This window comes from Mytilus galloprovincialis, chromosome 9 (genome assembly GCF_965363235.1).
Source record: "Mytilus galloprovincialis chromosome 9, xbMytGall1.hap1.1, whole genome shotgun sequence".
Lineage (NCBI taxonomy): Eukaryota > Metazoa > Mollusca > Bivalvia > Mytilida > Mytilidae > Mytilus > Mytilus galloprovincialis.
The window spans coordinates 9,495,891-9,518,694 of NC_134846.1; the positions used below are offsets into that span (position 1 = coordinate 9,495,891).

The 22,804-nt window shown below is 32.3% G+C and overlaps 1 protein-coding gene across 20 annotated transcripts in view; it reads right to left on the reverse strand.

The window, feature by feature from the left end:
* Positions 1 to 1,349: 1,349 nt before the first annotated feature.
* The window catches only part of LOC143044369 (uncharacterized), a 165,691-nt gene continuing 144,236 nt past the window's right edge, over positions 1,350 to 22,804 (reverse strand). For 10 of the 20 annotated variants that reach the window (XM_076216333.1, XM_076216330.1, XM_076216346.1 and 7 more), the window contains 13 exons: positions 20,775 to 20,900; positions 19,565 to 19,690; positions 17,533 to 17,658; positions 14,654 to 14,779; positions 13,725 to 13,850; positions 12,835 to 12,960; positions 11,651 to 11,776; positions 9,501 to 9,626; positions 8,315 to 8,440; positions 7,426 to 7,551; positions 6,236 to 6,361; positions 3,065 to 3,190; positions 1,350 to 1,554 (listed from right to left, as the gene is read on the reverse strand). In XM_076216333.1, coding sequence (XP_076072448.1) covers positions 1,526 to 1,554; positions 3,065 to 3,190; positions 6,236 to 6,361; positions 7,426 to 7,551; positions 8,315 to 8,440; positions 9,501 to 9,626; positions 11,651 to 11,776; positions 12,835 to 12,960; positions 13,725 to 13,850; positions 14,654 to 14,779; positions 17,533 to 17,658; positions 19,565 to 19,690; positions 20,775 to 20,900 — 1,541 coding nt within the window. In that variant the 3' untranslated portion in view covers positions 1,350 to 1,525. The remainder of the gene's footprint in view (positions 1,555 to 3,064; positions 3,191 to 6,235; positions 6,362 to 7,425; positions 7,552 to 8,314; positions 8,441 to 9,500; positions 9,627 to 11,650; positions 11,777 to 12,834; positions 12,961 to 13,724; positions 13,851 to 14,653; positions 14,780 to 17,532; positions 17,659 to 19,564; positions 19,691 to 20,774; positions 20,901 to 22,804) is intronic. The other 10 variants (XM_076216331.1, XM_076216326.1, XM_076216327.1 and 7 more) reach the window with 10 other exon arrangements.

A 22,804-nucleotide genomic window follows, 5' to 3' on the forward strand; every position in this document is an offset into this window, starting at 1 on the left:
ATTAATGTGCTATATATACAGTGAAACCTGGCTAAACCGAATCATGCATGTATGAACCGAAAACCTGTATTAACCAAAAATGTTCTTAAAGACCAAACAGTCGATTCAGTTCTACCAGTAGTTTTTTCGTTAAAATGTTGTGTGAAGGTATTTTATGATTTGAGGAACAAAATATGATGGAAAAAATAAGGGTCCAACGACTTAGTTTTGTCACTATAGCAACCTCAGTTCCGTGTTTTTCCGAATATCAACATGATATTTGCTTGTTATCTCAACTTTCAAAAAATCCCTTTATATCAAACCATTATTGTTTCACGTTAAACAGTAGATTTGTGTCTATCAAATACAGGTTCAAGAGTTTAAGATTGCAATATTAAAAAAAATCTACCAGTGATTTCTTCATAAACATTTCAAGGAGGAAAGTGCCATGTGTATTCTTCCAAATAAAGGGAGGAAAATGTATGTCATCAGCCAATACCGAACAAAAGATTCGCGGAGAGGTTCGGTTTAAACAGGTTTTACTGTATATAGCTTGTTTTTGCCTGTGGAATTTCAAGGGAAATAAATCTTAATTACAAACCGTTCGTTGCAACGGTTACTAGCAACTGTTTGTTGAAAGCATAATCGAATACACACAATATCGTTTGTTATGAATAGGTAACACACTACATAAAAATTATACCAAGTTGTATCTAAAAATCATCCAAATACTTTTTATAATGATTCATAAAAAATACATTGACATAAAGGACATATTATATGACTTAATTTCAAAAGATTAATGACGGCTCCCAGTCCGTACTACAGTTGGTACAGTAGCAAATCGGGAAACCTCTATTTACCGAGAGTGTAACGTAATCAAAAAGAAGTACTACCGTTTTTTTTTTTTTGTTTTTTTTTATATTTTTTTCATTTGCGATAAGTAGTAAGTGTGTCCTAAGTTTGATCGGAAATATTGTTCGTGTAACCAGACTATGTTTGCTCTTATCTCTGTGTAACGAAAACAACATTTGTCATTCATAACTTTAGAACAATGTTGATTATGTACAACAAACAATCTGGACAACGACAAAAACGAGATGATACTACTGAAAAGAAAAAATTGACAATGAAAGACAGCTGGTATTGCCTTATATATAACGTATATCCAAATTCACATCTTGACTTCATTTAGATTATTCTTCCGTTATGTGTTTTTGTCGACAAAATAGTAATAACCCTTTTGGTGTCTTCCCGCTGATTTTTATATCGTTATTAAGACAGTGCATTTTATCAATGCCTGATAACGCTAATGTTATGTCTCGAATGATATACCTTGAAATAATCGAAATTATTGTAAAATGCCATGGCTGATTTCATATTTGCTTTATTACATTATGACAAAATCTGAAGACAAGCTGTGTACACACAAACTTGAAATCCCAAAAATTTACATATAAACCAAAGACGTAAAGTATGTATAACATTCGTATGATTAAAATAAGTTCGTTCTTTTACTAAAAATCCAATCCAACTACTGTGTCAGTCACGGATATTCCATGAATCGTTTGGAACCTGTATATGAAAAAAATAAAATAAATCAGCATTCAATGTCTTGCAAAATACGTTTAAACGTTTTTAGGTGAAAGTAAATTATTTTAGTATTTTGTACAGTTCACCATGTTCATAATTTTAATCCATACATTCTATAACTCAACAGTTACAAAAAAAAAACAAAATGTGTGAGTATCAAGAAATCGTCAATACACATCAAGTTCTAAAATGAACAAAAATCAATGAATCTACCACAACGTATTAATCAATACCATACCACAAAAGCATAAGAGCAATATATAAATAAGCAAAACCTTAATTTCTAGACGGTTTCTCGTTGATTTCAATTTTTGTAAAGAAATTTTCATTGATTACATGTTTGATTAAAGGAACAGTCCTTGCAAAATTACTGAGTGTGCATTATCATCTGAATTTGAACCATACAAATTGCATTATTCATGAATTATTTTACATATTAATGTTCGTGAAGCTCAGTATTTAGTGTTCTATGTCGTGTTTTTCTTATCTGGTTTTAATTTTTCGGTCTTGTTTTCTTGTTAACCATTGCGTTGTCAGACTTTTTCCGACTTATGAGTTTACATGTCATTTTGCAGTTTAGAATATTTCGCCTCACTTTCATATCGTTAATAAAGAAATATTTTAGATAGTCTTTCATAGTCATAATGATGAACTGTGTTTGTCTCCGTTGTTAGGTCAGACATTTCTGCTGTCAACGGTGATATCAACAGGAAGAATAGGGTAATACAGGATTGGAATGAACAGAATAAGATAACATCGATGTAAGATATATGTAAGTATATCAGTCCATGTACAGACTCATTTTAGAAGGAACAGTTTTATGAACGACTAAAGATATCATTCAATGCATTTAAATTGTAAAACTGTAAAATACTCAAACAAACTTAAATTCATATATCGTATATTTTCCTATTTAAGTACAAACACTTTCTCGAAATAAACATAATGTTGAAGGTCGTACGGTGACCTATAGTTGTTAATGTCTGTGTCCTTTTGGTCTCTTGTGGTCCTTGTGGACAGTTGTCTCATTGGCAATCCTACCGCATCTGTTTCTTTATATAATGATACAATGCGTAGGATGTTGTAGATTCGTGTAACAATGTGTAATGATTATTAACATATTTGACACAACTATAACATGTACATGTATAAGATTAACCAATTCTTGATCTCCGTTTCGCACATCAATCTCCTGATTACGGATGCTATCGAGTACATGCTGTATTAATAACGAAAAGGGGTAACGACTTGTGTATGCTTCAACAATTTCAAATTACGTAAATATCAGGCCTTGAAGTCATAAAACTTTTGAATCGGTTTTGTGTACTCATACTCCTAAATCAACCAATCAAAATGCTGGATTTCATGTTTCGAGCATGACTTTTGTGCTCCGAGCACTGGTCAAAGTTATATTACTTCAATCACAGGTTTGTTACAAAAATGTTTTGTTTTTTTCTTATTTCATAATCAGTAAGTAAAATATTAAAAGTACCTTTGCATGTTTCTGGATCTTCATCAGACACATCTCTACAGTCCACATTTCCATTACACACCCTGTCTATGTTAATACATTGAGTATTGTCTGCACACTTTTTCTCACCAGGTTTGCAAATTTCAGCTGCAATTGATGTTTACAGTCATCACAATACAACACATGATCAATTCCTCCCCTTTTCCACAATATTTTTAACAATCAAATGTTTAAGTAAGAACGAACTTGTTGATACAATTCAGATGTAGCTTGCAAATATGAACACTACAAATTAACCCTGTTTAAACAGCAAAAACTAACTTTTTTTAAATCTTGAATACGTAAATGAAACCCTTCATATACAGTATTTAATAAAAATAGTGTTCACTCCTAATTAACTAAGAGTCGCAAATGACTCAGTATTTACAAAATAACAACGAGTTCAAGGAAACACCATAACAATATTGATTTGCCTGTCGAAAATACAGATAGAGATAAAATCTTACTTCCCACAACATAGCCATCTGTTTTCGGATGTTAATTCAGACAATATACTTTGCTAATGCTAGAAATATTTGAACAGCACTGATAGCTACTCATCGTGTATAATATTTATATTAGTTTAAAAACCACACAAATCACACTGCTGCTGAATGTTAAACTTTTGTCTTCGAGGATGGGCTGTATTATTCGTTGTCATGACATAACTTCATAAGATCATTGTCCGATCATTTATTGATCATAGAACTTTCAAATGATTTGAAACCCGAAGGTTCTGTTTTACCTTAAGGTATATATTAAGTCATCAGATTGCTGCAAATAGAAATACATCTTTAAAAACCCCCAGATTGGACGTGAACGGGCACTAATACATCCCCACAACAAAAAGACACTGAGTACAGATCTTGGACTAATCGTAGTTACTGGCATCTAGTTCCAATCCAATAACATTGCAATTCAAATAAAATATATAAAAACATTATCCTATTAAAGGTTTTATTTATCAATTTAATTCGACAACAAACAGAAACGCTATGATAAGTTTGTGTATCTTTAAATATAATTAAATCTATCACCTCAAACCGACAAAATATTAAATATATCGTTAAGCATCACGACACTTTACATCTTTATCAGAATCCTACTATATATGTGGCCGTCATACATAAATTATATATCCAAAACTCATCAAAGATACAAAGCGTATAATTGCGTACGTCAGACGCGTGTTTCGTTTTAAAAAAAACAAGACCACCATATCAAAACAGTTAAAAAGGCAAAAGAAATTCCCGAAATTGAAGATAAAGAAACTCATCATAGATACCAGGACTAAATTTATGATTTATATCGATATAAAAGATTGGCACATATTTTATAGACCATTGAAGATATAGAGCGAGTCATATTGTTAACACACCATTTTTGAAAACAGTATCTTCAGATGTTTCAGGGGTTATGATCTTTATATGCAATTAAATTCATCATTTTAGAATTCAACAAGCGAAATCAATGTATCACTAGTAAAATTTTAAGTCATGGATTTCGTTTCCTTCAATTACTTTAAATTTTTAATAAACTATTCCATAGATACAGAGATTTCGTGTACTGCGGGTAAAAAACCTATTTCGACGGAATAGCACATCCTAAATTTTACGGGGATTTTTTAACCGGGCCCGGACTTAGATGGAGAGTTATCTCATTGGCACTCATGCCAGATCTTACTATTTATATTAAACCTCAACATTTAGTACGTGCTTATCTAAAGTCAGTTCTGTGGTTGTCTTAGATTCATGTCAGTCACATTGGTTTGTCGTAAATTGTTTTGTTATGAATTAGACCGTTAGCTTTCTCAAATAGATTTTTTTTAATTTCTTTCATGTCGGGGCCTATTATAGACAATAAAACTTAAAGGGTTTCTCATGATGGATGGCTGTACGGTTGTTTATAATTGCTGATATTCATTTCCGTTTTGAGGGAGGGTCGTCTCATTGGCAGTCAGTTCACATTTCTATTCAATTCTGTTAATCTTGTTATAACAAGTGAAACTGCGAGCTACTTCTCACTGATGATACCCCCGCCGCAAGTGGATAATATTAATAGTGTAAAAATATGCAAGTGTTCGGTAAACAGGAAGTAGTCGAGTGATGAATCTGAAAACGCATCACACGGTATAGCTGACTTATAAAAATCCTGAAACCAAATTTCAGAAATCCTTGTATTGTAGTTCCTGAGAAAAATGTGATGAAAATTTTTAACTTGGTTATCATGTGTAAAATCATACAAGTGTTCGGTAAACAGGAAGTAGTCGAGTGATGAATCTGAAAACGCATCACACAGTATAGCTGACTTATAAAAATCCTGAAACCAAATTTCAGAAATCCTTGTATTGTAGTTCCTGAGAAAAATGTGATGAAAATTTTTAACTTGGTTACCATGTGTAAAATCATACAAGTGTTCGGTAAACAGGAAGTAGTCGAGTGATGAATCTGAAAACGCATCACACGGTATAGCTGACTTATATAAATCCTGAAACCAAATTTCAGAAATCCTTGTATTGTAGTTCCTGAGAAAAATGTGACGAAAATTTTCAACTTGGCTATCATGTGTAAAATCATACAAGTGTTCGGTAAACAGGAAGTTGTCGAGTGATGAATCTGAAAACGCATCACACGGTATAGCTGACTTATATAAATCCTGAAACCAAATTTCAGAAATCCTTGTATTGTAGTTCCTGAGAAAAATGTGACGAAAATTTTCAACTTGGCTATCATGTGTAAAATCAGACAAGTGTTCGGTAAACAGGAAGTTGTCAAGTGATGAATCTGAAAACGCATCAAACGGTATGGCTGACATATATAAATGTTGATACCAAATTACAGAAAGGGTGGATGTGTAGTTCCTGAGAAAAATGTGACGAAAGTTTCATGGGACGGACTGACTGACGGACTGATGGACGGACGGACTGACGGACGGACTGACAGACAGAGGTAAAACAGTATACCCCCACCCCTTTTTTAAAGCGGGGGTATAAAAATGATTTTAATTTAACAAAAAATCAAGATTCATTATTTGAAATATTTGTTGATTTTAAAGTCAGAAACAGGTGGATATTCATATTGGTTTCAAATATCAAAATAGCTTTAATATATCTGTACAAATGAACATAAGCAAAAAGTAATTAGTTGCAATTACCTTTACATGTCACTGGATCTTCATCAGACTCATCATAACAGTCCGTAAGACCATTACAAACATTATCTAAATTTATACATTGATGATTGTCAGCACACTTTGTCTTGCCGGGTTCACAAATTCTAGCTGCAATTGACGTATAATGTCTTCACAATACAACACATTATCAGTTTCTCTTCCTCATAAAATTATAAACTAATCAAATTTATAAGTAAGAACTAAATAAGTATTACAATTATCTACGTTGCAAACATGAACACTTAGAATCAACCCTGCTTAAACAAAAACAAAAAATAAAAATGTTAAATACTTAAATGAAACCCTTCATATGAAATGTTTAATAAAAGTAGTGTTCATTACCACAAATGACTCCTGAATTACATAATGAACAACAGAAGCATCATAGCAATAATGATTTTCGGGTAAAAAATACAGTTCGAGAAGAAATCTTATTTCCTTCAATATAGCCAATTCTCATTTTTTGGATGTTAAATCAGAAATTATATTTTGCGAACCGATTAATGCCAGTAATATTTGAATAGCACTGCTAATTTATTCGTGTACAGAACTTACATTTGTATATTAGATTAAAAATCACAGGTCCGGTTAAACTGCTGGTAAATGTTTTGTCTTTGAAGGTTGCAACTGTATTAGGGGCAGTACTATGCATTGACAGGTTATAACTTTGATAATATCATTTTCCGATCATGTATTAGTCATTGAATTTTTAAATGATTGAAAGCACTGACTCAGAGGTTTCGTTTTACGTCAAGGCATGTATAACTTAAGAGATTTTTTCCAGATCTTTGAGAATTTAGATGCTTACATTTATTCATCTTTTAGATGTATTTTTGGCATTTTTTTATTCAAACATCATTTTTTGTACTCCGTGTTGAAGGCCGTACCTTGGCCTATAATCAATTGTTTACTGTTATGAATTGTTATTATAAGGAGAGTTGTCTCATTGGCAATCATACCACATCTTCCTATACCTATAAACTATAAAATCTACTGTTCTAGTATTTAAATAATTTATACTGGCAATGTCATTTACATTTTTCTTTTTTAAGTTTTGTTTCTCACCGAAACTTTTTGTTTTAACTGAGTTAATGATGAGCTCAGCCATATTCAGCACAATTATCGCCGTTCAATCAGAACCGCTTAACGTTTGTAAAACAAAAACAAATCACCTTTACACACATCTTCTTCCTCATCCGATTTGTCGTCACAATCTGGGTATCTGTCGCATATATATGATTTATAAATGCATTGCATGCCATCATCACATTTCACTTTGCCGCTTTCGCATTCCCATGCTGCAAAACAAAGTTATGCATGTTTACATAAAGTAAATGGTCGAAAGACTTTATAATCGTAGAGTCCTTCAAAACTAATTTGATATTGACATAGCCATGGCGTTGTCAGTTTGTTTTAGATTTATGAGTTTGACTATCCCTTTGGTATCTTTCGTCCCTCTTTCAAGACCCTTTAATTCATTTACAGAGTTGCAGTTTATATACAGTTTTAAACATGTAGTTTATATACAGCGTAACAGAAGGACAGTTTAAATATAGCTTTACGGATGTACAGTTTATATACAGCTTTACAAATGTTCATTTGATATGCATCTTTAGAACTGTACATCAAGATTACTTGTACTTAAGTAGCTGTGTAGCCTCATAAGCTTTCTGGTATTCTCATAGGATTCCTGATAGTCACATGCATGTATTTGGAACCATAACTGGATGTGTGTGATATCGAGCAAGGGGTCTATACTTTGCTTCTTTTCAGCACGCTGAAGGGGATTGGATAAGGCATTGAGGTATTTGTTTTCTCTTAACTGAGCAGATTCCCAAATAGCCAAATTAAATGATGAATATGAAATAGTAAAAAGTTATAACCATTAAAACGTCAAAACCCGCTGCAGTTGTTTGCACCTGTCCTAAGTCAGGAATCTGATGTCCAGAAGTTGATGTGGTTCATACGTGTTTCGTATTTCTTGTTGTTGATATATACTGTCTATATTCCACCGAAAAGGCTAAATGGACACAAAACAAAACTGACACTTCGAAATTTTACCTGTACACATATTTTCATCTTCATCAGACTCATCATAACAGTCCGTAAGACCATTACAAACTTGATCTAAGTTTATACATTGATGATTGTCAGCACACTTTGTCTTGGCGGGTTCACAAATTCTAGCTGCAATTGACGTATAATGTCTTCACAATACAACACATTATCAGTTTCTCTTCCTCATAGAATTATAAACTAATCAAATTTATAAGTAAGAACGAATTAAGTATTACAATTATTTACGTTACAAACATGAACACTTAGAATCAACCCTGCTTAAACAAAAACAAAAAATAAAAATGTTAAATACTTAACAATGAAACCCTTCATATGCAATGTTTAATAAAAGTAGTGTTCATTACCACACATATCTCCTGAATTACATAATGAACAACAGAAGCATCATAGCAATAATGATTTTCGGGTAAAAAATACAGTTCGAGAAGAAATCTTATTTCCTTCAATATAGCCAATTATCATTTTTTGGATGTTAAATCAGAAATTATATTTTGCGAACCGATTAATGCCAGTAATATTTGAATAGCACTGCTAATTTATTCGTGTACAGAACTTACATTTGTATATTAGATTAAAAATCACAGGTCCGGTTAAACTGCTGGTAAATGTTTTGTCTTTGAAGGTTGCAACTGTATTAGGGGCAGTACTATGCATTGACAGGTTATAACTTTGATAATATCATTTTCCGATCATGTATTAGTCATTGAATTTTTAAATGATTGAAAGCACTGAGGTTTCGTTTTACGTCAAGGCATGTATAACTTAAGAGATTTTTTCCAGATCTTTGAGAATTTAGATGCTTACATTTATTCATCTTTTAGATGTATTTTTGGCATTTTTTTATTCAAACATCATTTTTTGTACTCCGTGTTGAAGGCCGTACCTTGGCCTATAATCAATTGTTTACTGTTATGAATTGTTATTATAAGGAGAGTTGTCTCATTGGCAATCATACCACATCTTCCTATACCTATAAACTATAAAATCTACTTTACTAGTATTTAAATAATTTATACTGGCAATGTCATTTACATTTTTCTTTTTTAAGTTTTATTTCTGACCGAAACTTTTTGTTTTAACTGAGTTAAAGATGAGCTCAGCCATATTCAGCACAATTATCGCCGTTCAATCAGAACCGCTAAACGTTTGTAAAACAAAAACAAATCACCTTTACACACATCTTCTTCCTCGTCCGATTTGTCGTCACAATCTGGGTATCTGTTGCATATATCTGATTTATAAATGCATTGCATGCCATCATCACATTTCACTTTGCCGCTTTCGCATTCCCATGCTGCAAAACAAAGTTATGCATGTTTACATAAAGTAAATGGTCGAAAGACTTTATAATCGTAGAGTCCTTCAAGTCTGATGAGAAAAATGTGATGAAAATTTTTAACTTGGTTATCATGTGTAAAATCATACAAGTGTTCGGTAAACAGGAAGTAGTCGAGTGATGAATCTGAAAACGCATCACACGGTATAGCTGACTTATATAAATCCTGAAACCAAATTTCAGAAATCCTTGTATTGTAGTTCCTGAGAAAAATGTGACGAAAATTTTCAACTTGGCTATCATGTGTAAAATCATACAAGTGTTCGGTAAACAGGAAGTTGTCGAGTGATGAATCTAAAAACGCATCACACGGTATAGCTGACTTATATAAATCCTGAAACCAAATTTCAGAAATCCTTGTATTGTAGTTCCTGAGAAAAATGTGACGAAAATTTTCAACTTGGCTATCATGTGTAAAATCAGACAAGTGTTCGGTAAACAGGAAGTAGTCAAGTGATGAATCTGAAAACGCATCACACGGTATGGCTGACATATATAAATGTTGATACCAAATTACAGAAAGGGTGGATGTGTAGTTCCTGAGAAAAATGTGACGAAAGTTTCATGGGACGGACTGACTGACGGACTGATGGACGGACGGACTGACGGACGGACTGACAGACAGAGGTAAAACAGTATACCCCCCCTTTTTTTAAAGCGGGGGTATAAAAATGATTTTAATTTAACAAAACATCAAGATTCATTATTTGAAATATTTGTTGATTTTAAAGTCAGAAACAGGTGGATATTCATATTGGTTTCAAATATCAAAATAGCTTTAATATATCTGTACAAATGAACATAAGCAAAAAGTAATTACAGTGAAACCTGGGTAAACCGAACCCTGATAAAACCGAATTTCAGTTTAAACCGAACAATTTTCAAAGTCCCACAAAATTTCCCTATCAATTAACGTTAATCTAACCTGAAAAAACCGAACCCTGTCAACACCGAATTCCGAACGCTTTTTGAAGGCTCGTTAGTAAATTTGTATCTAAAAATGACCTGTCAAAATCGATCAATACCAATCAAAACAATAAAATATTATTAATTACTTGCATGATTTAATTAAACAAACACAGGATGGCAGAGTATCCCCGAAGGTATTTGAGGTTTAATGAACTTGTGAGTTGTTATTACAAACTAATTAGTATGTCTGTGTCCATGTATAAAGTATTTTTTTTTGTAAAGAAATGTTAAACTGGTCATGATGGTTAGCTACCCCCATCGCCGATAATGACAAGAAAGGAACTTTCCCTCAGATCAATTAAATGCACCTTACTCAAATAATTACGGCCACAAAATCGAAACTGCCATTCTGCAGCTAAACTGTTTAATTAAATAATAGTTTTAAATCCTTTCACCGGATTAAGAAGTCGTGCAACACAACAAGGTCAATGGATTTTGATTGCTGGATTCCCTTTAGAGGCCCTATATATTTGATTCGAATGCTCCCGAAGACTTCCGTTAGCTATTTAGCAACGATAAAGTCCGAGAATAAACTAGACCCCTGCTGTTGTTTCACTGTTGTCGTGTACCGAAGTATCAATCAGTGGGTGACCAGTTTAGTCCGAGAACTCGTGTGTACAATGACGTTCCCGATTCAATTACGATTCATTTGACAGTGACTGTGAATCTGAATTGGTCAGTGAATTAACGGATGAGAAAATAATTATAAAAGCAAAATCGCTCCACGTCGGACATCTCCGAACGACGAGCGTGATTGACGGAGTGGCGTTTGATTTATAAACAAAAATGTAGCAAAACGTCTATCTTCTTTTATTTTTACATTTACATCTAAATCAACACAAAAATAATTTGTGGTCTGTTGTGTCAACTATTATCCCTTGTCAGTAAATGCCAAAATTATTTGGGTGTTGACTTCCGTTTACCTCTACAATCCGAACACCTGTGAATACCGAACAAAACGCAAAGTCCCGTGGGTGTTCGGTTTGGACAGGTTTCACTGTAGTTGCAATTACCTTTACATGTCACTGGATCTTCATCAGACTCATCATAACAGTCCGTAAGACCATTACAAACATGATCTAAGTTTATACATTGATGATTGTCAGCACACTTTGTCTTGCCGGGTTCACAAATTCTAGCTGCAATTGACGTATAATGTCTTCACAATACAACACATTATCAGTTTCTCTTCCTCATAAAATTATAAACTAATCAAATTTATAAGTAAGAACGAAATAAGTATTACAATTATCTACGTTACAAACATGAACACTTAGAATCAACCCTGCTTAAACAAAAACAAAAAATAAAAATGTTAAATACTTAAATGAAACCCTTCATATGCAATGTTTAATAAAAGTAGTGTTCATTACCACAAATGACTCCTGAATTACATAATGAACAACAGAAGCATCATAGCAATAATGATTTTCGGGTAAAAAATACAGTTCGAGAAGAAATCTTATTTCCTTCAATATAGCCAATTCTCATTTTTTGGATGTTAAATCAGAAATTATATTTTGCGAACCGATTAATGCCAGTAATATTTGAATAGCACTGCTGATTTATTCGTGTACAGAACTTACATTTGTATATTAGATAAAAAATCACAGGTCCGGTTAAACTGCTGGTAAATGTTTTGTCTTTGAAGGTTGCAACTGTATTAGGGGCAGTACTATGCATTGACAGGTTATAACTTTGATAATATCATTTTCCGATCATGTATTAGTCATTGAATTTTTAAATGATTGAAAGCACTGAGGTTTCCTTTTACTTCAAGGCATGTATCACTTAAGAGATTTTTTCCAGATCTTTGAGAATTTAGATGCTTACATTTATTCATCTTTTAGATGTATTTTTGGCATTTTTTTATTCAAACATCATTTTTTGTACTCCGTGTTGAAGGCCGTACCTTGGCCTATAATCAATTGTTTACTGTTATGAATTGTTATTATAAGGAGAGTTGTCTCATTGGCAATCATACCACATCTTCCTATACCTATAAACTATAAAATCTACTTTACTAGTATTTAAATAATTTATACTGGCAATGTCATTTACATTTTTCTTTTTTAAGTTTTGTTTCTGACCGAAACTTTTTGTTTTAACTGAGTTAATGATGAGCTCAGCCATATTCAGCACAATTATCGCCGTTCAATCAGAACTGCTAAACGTTTGTAAAACAAAAACTAATCACCTTTACACACATCTTCTTCCTCGTCCGATTTGTCGTCACAATCTGGGTATCTGTCGCATATATCTGATTTATAAATGCATTGCATGCCATCATCACATTTCACTTTGCCGCTTTCGCATTCCCATGCTGCAAAACAAAGTTATGCATGTTTACATAAAGTAAATGGTCGAAAGACTTTATAATCGTAGAGTCCTTCAAAACTAATTTGATATTGACATAGCCATGGCGTTGTCAGTTTGTTTTAGATGTATGAGTTTGACTATCCCTTTGGTATCTTTCGTCCCTCTTTCAAGACCCTTTAATTCATTTACAGAGTTGCAGTTTATATACAGTTTTAAACATGTAGTTTATATACAGCGTAACAGAAGGACAGTTTTAATATAGCTTTACGGATGTACAGTTTATATACAGCTTTACAAATGTACATTTGATATGCATCTTTAGAACTGTACATCAAGATTACTTGTACTTAAGTAGCTGTGTAGCCTCATAAGCTTTCTGGTATTCTCATAGGATTCCTGATAGTCACATGCATGTATTTGGAACCATAACTGGATGTGTGTGATATCGAGCAAGGGGTCTATACTTTGCTTCTTTTCAGCACGCTGAAGGGGATTGGATAAGGCATTGAGGTATTTGTTTTATCTTAACTGAGCAGATTCCCAAATAGCCAAATTAAATGATGAATATGAAATAGTAAAAAAGTTATAACCATTAAAACGTCAAAACCCGCTGCAGTTGTTTGCACCTGTCCTAAGTCAGGAATCTGATGTCCAGAAGTTGATGTGGTTCATACGTGTTTCGTATTTCTTGTTGTTGATATATACTGTCTATATTCCACCGAAAAGGCTAAATGGACACAAAACAAAACTGACACTTCGAAATTTTACCTGGACACATATTTTCATCCTCATCAGACTTATCAAAACAATCTGGGTATCTGTTACAGAGTTGTGATTCATAGATACATTGTATGCCATCATCACATTTCACTTTGCTGCTTTTACATTCTCTTGCTGCAGAACAATATTATGCATGTTTACATCAAGTAAATTGTCGATATACTTATCATACCCTTATTTTATTTAGCGGACTCGTCTGTTGACAATACATAAAGTAGGAAGATGATAAAATCATAATTTTTTACAGAAAACAGGTAAAAAGATTAGTGCATTATTTGTACATGATTAAGGCCGTTAGTTTTCTTGTCTGAAATATTTTACATTGTCTTTTCGGTGTCTTTTGTAGCTGACTATGTGGTATGGGCTTTGCTCATTGTTGAATGCCGTACAGTTACCAATAGTTGTTAATTTCTGTGTCATGTTTTGTATCTTGTGGAGAGTTGTCTCATTGGCAATTATACCACATCTTTTTTTTTTATAGTTTTAATATGTTTGTACATACACGACATGAACAATAGACAAAACCAACCTAAACCTGATTTAATAAGGAGATAAACATCACATAAACGTTTCAATAATACGTGTTTCTAGAATACCTTATTATTGGTTTCAGATAATTTGAGTTGAGGATCATTTAGGATTTACGTGTCTGTTAATTTTAGGCACAAATGGAAAAGTCCAATGAATACCTTGAGCGTATATACATAATTTTATTTTTGAAAACAGTTTATCTAAATACTTTAATCTTTCTATGCAAGTAAACCCATAATCGACTTTTGCACATCTCATGATAGTCACTATCAATATGCCTATATTTTATCAAAAAAAAAAATACCAAACATATAAACCTTCAACTACAACCCTTCATTAAAACAACTAAATGCTTAAAAAACAAAACTGTAATGTGAGTACTTCACCTTTACACATATCTTCGTCTTCGTCAGATTTGTCATTGCAATTTATGTGTCTGTCACATAGGTCTTTTTCATGAATACATTCTATGCCATCATCACATTTCATATAGCCATGTCTACATTCCCTTGCTGCAAAACAATATTTAAAGTTCAGATAAATGGTCGACAGACTTTACTTTGATAATTTCCTTCAAAACTAAATTGATGTATTATTTAGGAACCCTTAATTCATTTTTGCGATGTTGCTTATTGACGGTATACACAGTAGAATTGCAAACTTCATCATCCTTGACTGGAATCATAGGAAACAGTTTTAATATGTCTGCACACGATTATGACAATACATTAACGAGAATCTTATTATAACAACCTAGACTCTATCAAATGAACATTATGTTATCGTTTAAATAATTTGTGTTATGTATACTGCAAAAGCAGAAACTTTTGTGAGAGATTTCGTTTGGTTTATTTCGAAGAAAGAATATATCCACAAAATTAAAACTCCAACAAAAATTTAACCTTCATATAAAATTTGAAAAGACATATTTTCACTTTTTATTTCATTCTGATTATCTGAATTTCAGCTGAATCTGTTATAACCCTTATATGTAGATAACACTTAAATAACGATTAAGCAGTTCGTTGTTAAGGATGTACACCTCTGAGGGGCCAAAAATGTCAAAAATTAAACTTTTTTCTAAACCTGATTTTTTGGTTAATATAACTGTACAAAAATAGTTGGTGAAGAAAAAATCATATGGTGGTTCGCTTCTTTTTTTTTGCTAGGGCCCTTTGCAGGTACCCGATGTTGATGGTCTTCCCATTTTTCATCAATTTTTACCAATTTTTAGGGCTATTATCACGATAAAAAATCACACTTCCACTATTAAACTTTTGTTCATACTCTCAATAAAGATAAAGTGGACCAATCTGAATAAATGAGTAAACAACTATAGGTAGGTGTTATAATAAGAAAGTTTCATCATATTTTGATGCTTTTTCGTGTCAAATTTACCATGTCAATTTTGTAAATTTGTGATTTTTCTCTGTTTAAAGAACAAAATGCATATTATTTTAACTCCTTTGATATAAATGATTAAAAAAATACATATCTAAAAATTTGAAAAGAAAAAGTTATATGGGATGTTTATGTTTCTGGTAAAATCATGTTTTGTTCCCCTCACCCATTTTTCTCAAACTTTCGGCTAAAAAGACTGACTTGATAAGTAATAAGATTTGAAAATATCATTACTCAAAAACAACTTATTTGAAATACACACTTCTTTGGCAGAGTTAAGTTTGATTATGATAATTATCAAATTCATTGCTATTTTTCACTTGTATCGCATGTTTTGGAAATAATTTCAGAACGAGATTTCAATGAGACTGAATGAGACTGAAACGTCAGAAGAATACATCCTTAAGGGAGTTCGCTTCTCAATTTAAAAAAAAACTTTTCATAACACTATATTACATCGATAGGGGATTAAAAAAGGAATCCAAAGAGCAAAAAAATCTATAGGTCACCGTGTTTGTCTTCGAGATATAAGCCATTGAAGTTTTGGCTGGAAAATATTCTCTCTTGACTTTTCACAGCTTTATCATTGACAAGTTTAACGTATTAATCAACACCATACAACAAAAGCATAAGAGCAAATAGATAAAATAAGCAAAACCTTAATTTCTAGACGGTTTCTCGTTGATTTGAATTTTTGTAAAGAATTTTTCATTGATTACATATTTGATTTAAGGAACAATCCTTGAAAAATTACTGAGTGTGCATTCTCATCTGAAATTGAACCATACCAATTGCATTATTCATGAATTATTTTACATATTAATGTTCGTGAAGCTCAGTCTTTAGTGTTCTATGTCGTGTTTTTCTTATCTGGTTTTAATTTTTCGGTCTTCTTTCTTGTTTACCATTGCCCTGTCAGACTTTTTTCGACTTATGAGTTTAAATGTTATTTTGCAGCTTAGAATATTTCGACTCATTTCAATATCGTTAATAAAGAAATATTTTAGATTGTCTTTCATAGTCATAACGATGAACTGTGTTTGTCTCCGTTGTTAGGTCAGACATTTCTGCTGTCAACGGTGATATCAACAGGAAGAATAGGGTAATATAGGATTGGAATAAACAGAATAAGATAACATCGATGTAAGATGTATATCAGTCCATGTACAGACACATTTTAGAAGGAACAGTTTCATGAACGACTAAAGATATCATTCAATGCATTCAAATTGTAAAACTGTAAAATACTCAAACAAACTTAAATTAATATATATCGTATATTTTCCTATTAAAGTACAAACACTATCTCGAAATAAACATAATGTTGAAGGCCGTACGGTGACCTATAGTGGTTAATGTCTGTGTCCTTTTTGGTCTCTTGTGGTCCTTGGGTCTCATTGCCAATCCTACCGCATCTTCTTTTTTATATAATGATACAATGCATAGGATGTTGTAGATTCGTGGAACAATGTGTAATGATTATTAATATATTTGACACAACTTTAACATGTACATGTATAAGATTAACCAATTCTTGATCTCAGTTTCGCACATTAATCTCTTGATTACGGATGCTATCGAGTACATGCTGTATTAATAACGAAAAAGGGGTAACGACTTGTGTATGCTTCAACAATTTCAAATTACGTAAATATCAGGCCTTGAAGTCCTAAAACTTTTGATTCGGTTTTGTGTACTCATACTCCTAAATCAACCAATCAAAATGCTGGATTTCATGTTTCGAGCATGATTTTTGTGCTCCGAGCACTTGTCAAAGTTATATTACTTCAATCACAGGTTTGTTACAAAAATGTTTTGTTTTTTTTTCTTATTTCATAATCAGTAAGTAAAATATTAAAAGTACCTTTGCATGTTTCTGGATCTTCATCAGACACATCTCTACAGTCCACATATCCATTACACACACTGTCTATGTTAATACATTGAGTATTGTCTGCACACTTTTTCTCACCAGGTTTGCAAATTTCAGCTGCAATTGATGTTTACAGTCATCACAATACAACACATGATCAATTCCTCCCCTTTTCCACATAATTTTTAAATTTTTAAGTAAGAACGAACTTATTGATACAATTCAGATGTAGCTTGCAAATATGAACACTACAAATTAACCCCGTTTAAACAGCAAAACAAACTTTTTTTAAATCTTGAATACGTAAATGAAACCCTTCATATACAGTATTTAATATAGATAGTGTTCACTCCTAATTAACTAAGAGTCGCAAATAGCTCATTAATTACAAAATAACAACGAGTTCAAGGAAACACCATAACAATATTGATTTGCCTGTCGAAAATACAGATAGAGATAAAATCTTACTTCCCACAACATAGCCATCTGTTTTCGGATGTTAATTCAGACAATATACTTTGCTAATGCTAGAAATATTTGAACAGCACTGATAGCTACTCATCGTGTATAACACTTATTTGACTTTAAAAACCACACTAATCACATTAGTGAATGTTAACTTTTGTCTTCGAGGATGGACTGTATTATTCGTTGTCATGACATAACTTCATAAGATCATTGTCCGATCATTTGTTGATCATTGAACTTTCAAATGATTTGAAACTCGAAGGTTCTGTCTTACCTCCAGGTATATATTAAGTCATCAGATTGATGCAAATAGAAATACTTCTTTAAAAACCCCCAGATTGGACGAGAACGGGCACTAATACATCCCCACAACAAAAAGACACTGAGTACAGATCTTGGACTAATCGTAGTTACTGACATCTAGTTCAAAGCCAATAACATTGCAATTCAAATAAAATATATAAAAATGTTATCCTATTAAAGGTTTTAATATCAATTTAATTCGACAACAAACAGACACGCTATAATAAGTTTGTGTATCTTTAAATACAATTAAATCCATCACCTCAAACCGACAAAATATTAACCATCTCGTAAAGCGTCACGACCATTCACATCTTTATCAGAATCATACCATATATGTGGCCGTCATACATAAATTATATATCCGAAACTCATCAAAGATACAAAGCGTATAATTGCGTACGCCAGACGAGTGCTTCGTTTAAAAAAAAAACAAGACCATCATATCAAAACAGTTAAAAAGGCAAAAGAAAATCCTGAAGTTGAAGATAAATAAACTCATTCCGGGGTTATGATCTTTATATGCAATTAAATTCATAATTTTAGAATTCAACTAGCGAAATCAATGTATCACTAGTAAATTTTTAAGTCATGGATTTTGTTTTCTTCAATAACTTTAAATTTTTACTAAACAATTTCATAGATACAGAGATCTCGTGTGCTGCGGGTAGAAACCCTATTTCGACGGAATAGCACATCCTAAATTTTACGGGGATTTTTTAACCGGGCCCGGACTTGAATGGAGAGTTATCTCATTGGCAGTCAAGTCAGATCTTACTATTTATATTAACTCTGCAACATTTAGTACGTGCCTATCTAAAGTCAGTTCTGTGGTTGTCTTAGATTCATGTCAGTCACATTTGTTTGTCGTAAATTGTTTTGTTATGAATTAGACCGTTAGCTTTCTCAAATAGAATTTTTTAATTTCTTTCATGTCGGGGCCTTTTATAAACAATTAAACTTAAAGGGTTTCTCATGATGGATGGCCGTACGGTTGTTTGTAGTTGCTGATATTCATTTCAGCTTTGAGGGAGGGTTGTCTTATTGGCAGTTAGTTCACAACTCTATTCATCTTTGTTAATCTTATTATACAAACGGTTTTAATTTAACAAAAATCAAGATTGATTATTTAAAATTTTTGTTGATTTTAAAGTCAGAAACAGGTGGATATTCATAGTGGTTTCAAATATCAAAATTGCTTTAATATATCTGTACAAATGAACATAAGCAGTAAGTTATTAGTTACAATTACCTTTACATGTCACTGGATCTTCATCAGACTCATCATAACAGTCCGTAAGACCATTACAAACATGATCTAAGTTTATACATTGATGATTGTCAGCACACTTTGTCTTGCCGGGATCACAAATTCTAGCTGCAATTGACGTATAATGTCTTCACAAAACAACACATTATCAGTTTCTCTTCCTCATAAAATTATAAACTAATCAAATTTATAAGTAAGAACTAAATAAGTATTACAATTATCTACGTTGCAAACATGAACACTTAGAATCAACCCTTCTTAAACAAAAACAAAAATTAAACATGTTAAATACTTAAATGAAACCCTTCATATGCAATGTTTAATAAAAGTAGTGTTCATTACCACACATATCTCCTGAATTACATAATGAACAACAGAAGCATCATAGCAATAATGATTTTCGGGTCGAAAATACAGGTCGAGAAGAAATCTTATTTCCTTTAATATAGCCAATTCTCATTTTGCGGAAGTTAAATCAGAAAGTATATTTTGCGAACCGATTAATGCCAGTAATATTTGAACAGCACTGCTAATTTATTTGTGTACAGAACTTACATTTGTATATTAGCTTAAAAATCACAGGTCCGATTAAACTGCTGCTGAATGTTTTGTCTTTGAAGGTAGCAACTGTATTTGGGGCAGTACTATGCATTGACAGGTCATAACTTTGATAATATCATTTTCCGATCATGTATTAGTCATTGAATTTTTAAATGACTGAAAACAATGAGGTTTTGTTTTACGTCAAGGCATGTGTAACTTAAGAGATTTTTTCCAGATCTTTGAGAATCTAGATGCTCACATTTATTCATCTTTTAGGTGTATTTTTGGCATATTTTGATTCAAACATCATTTTTTTGTACTCAGTGTTGAAGATCGTACCTTGGCCTTTAATCAATTGTTTACTTTTATGAATTGTTATTTGGAAGGAGAGTTGTCTCATTGGCAATCATACCACATCTTCCTATACCTATAAACTATAGAATCTACTTTACTAGTATTTAAATAATTTATACTGGCAATGTCGTTTAAATTTTTCTTTTTTAAATTTTGTTTCTGGCCGAAACTTTTAATCAAATCAAATTGATAATTTGTTGTTTTAACTGAGTTGATGATGAGCTCAGCCAGATTCAGTACAATTATCGCCGTTCAATCAGAACCGCTAAATGTTTGTAAAACAAAAGCAAATCACCTTTACACACATCTTCGTCCTCATCCGATTTGTCGTTACATTCTGTGTATCTGTCGCATATTTTTGATTTATAAATGCATTGCATGCCATCATCACATTTCACTTTGCCGCTTTCACATTCCCATGCTGCAAAACGAAGTTATGCCTGCTTACATAAAGTTAATGGTCGAAAGACTTATAATCGTAGAGTTCTTCAAAACTAATCTGATGTGACATTTCAAGACCCTTCAATTCATTTACAGAGTTGCAGTTTATATACAGTTTTAAACATGTACAGTTTATATACAGCGTAACAGAATGACAGTTTAAATATAGCTTTACGGATGTACAGTTTGTATACAGCTTAACAAATGTACATTTGATATGCATCTTTAGAACTGTACATCAATATTATACATTATTATAATAAGCTTTCTGATATTCTCATAGGATTCCTGGTAGTCTCATGCATGTATTTGGAACCATAATTGAATGTGTGTGATGCCAAGCAAGGGGTCTATACTTTGCTTCTTTTCAGTACCTTGGAGGGTCTTGGATAAGGCATGGAGGCATTTTTCTTTATCTTAATTGAGCAGATTCCCAAATAGCCAAATTAAGTGATGAATATGAAATAGTAAAAAGTTATAACCATTAAAACGTCAAAACCCGCTGCAGTTGTTTGCACCTGTCCTAAATCAGGAATATGATGTTCAGAAGTTGATGTGGTTCATACGTGTTTTTTTTTCTCTCGTTGTTGATATCAGACCGTTCATTTTCCTGTTTGAACGCTTTTACACTAGATTAGTTTGGGCCCTTAATAGCTTGCTGTTCGGTGTGAGCCAAGGCGCTGTGTTCAATACCGTACTTTGACCTATACTGGTTTACTTTAAAGAATTGTGACATAGATGGACAGTTGTCTCAATGGCACTCATATCCGTCTCCTTACATCCGTTATGGTTCATTTATGATTTTTGTTTAATTCATCTACGCTATACATGTACTTACACAGAAATTTGATATGTGTTGATTACAATTAATATTGTTAAATGTGTTCTATTTTTTTTTTAAATTGGTCCGTTAGTTTTCTCGTTTGAATTGTTTAACATTTGTCATTTCGTAACCTGTTATATATTATCATGCGGTGTGGGCTTTGCTAATAGTTGAAGGCAGTAGATTGACTTTTAGTTGTTAATGTATCTGTCATTAAGGTCTCTTGGAAAGAGTTGTCACATTGGCAATTATACAAATTCTTCTTTTTCATATATGCTTTATTTTACATATCATAAGTCAAATAGAGAGTTCTGAAGTAAATCAAAAGCATTAAAATATTGTTTAGATTAAATGTACTAGGCATTCATTACGTTTGACTCTGAGGATTTTGTCATGAGGGACATATTTTGACAACATTACAACAAATTTCAAAAAAGTATATTTACAATTTGTACTAATACCAATCATGGAACAAATTAGAGTTAAGACTACTCAGGACCATTTATAAGGACTTTGCATACATAATATGACGTGTAGTTGTACCTTAGTTGGTTTAGAAGCAATTACCGTTATAATACAAAACAATCGACCCCTTGAATGATGTACAACTCGAAATAAAACGCATCGGGTAAAGTTAATGGTAACATAAAAATAAAATTCCATTAAATATGTCACAGTGTTAAAATCTCTTAAGATAATACCTCTGCAAAAGTCGGGATCTTCATCTGATCTGTCTGTACAATGTTCATATCCGTCACACAAACGGTGTTCAGCAATACATTGTAACCCGTCAGCACACTTATGTTGCTTATCAATGCAGGTAAAATCTAATCATATTCATATAACATATAATATATAATAGAATAGAATGATTAATCATCAGTATCTGAATACAATGAGATTATTCAAAAACATGTACATGTACTTATTTTGGAACCGATTTTTTTTTTAGTTCTAATGAATTTGTCTGAACGTAGGAAACACTATTCAGATATTTTGTATTAAAATCTTAATATAACTTAAATATTAAATGCATGTGGAAGAAGTTATGTTAAAGTTTT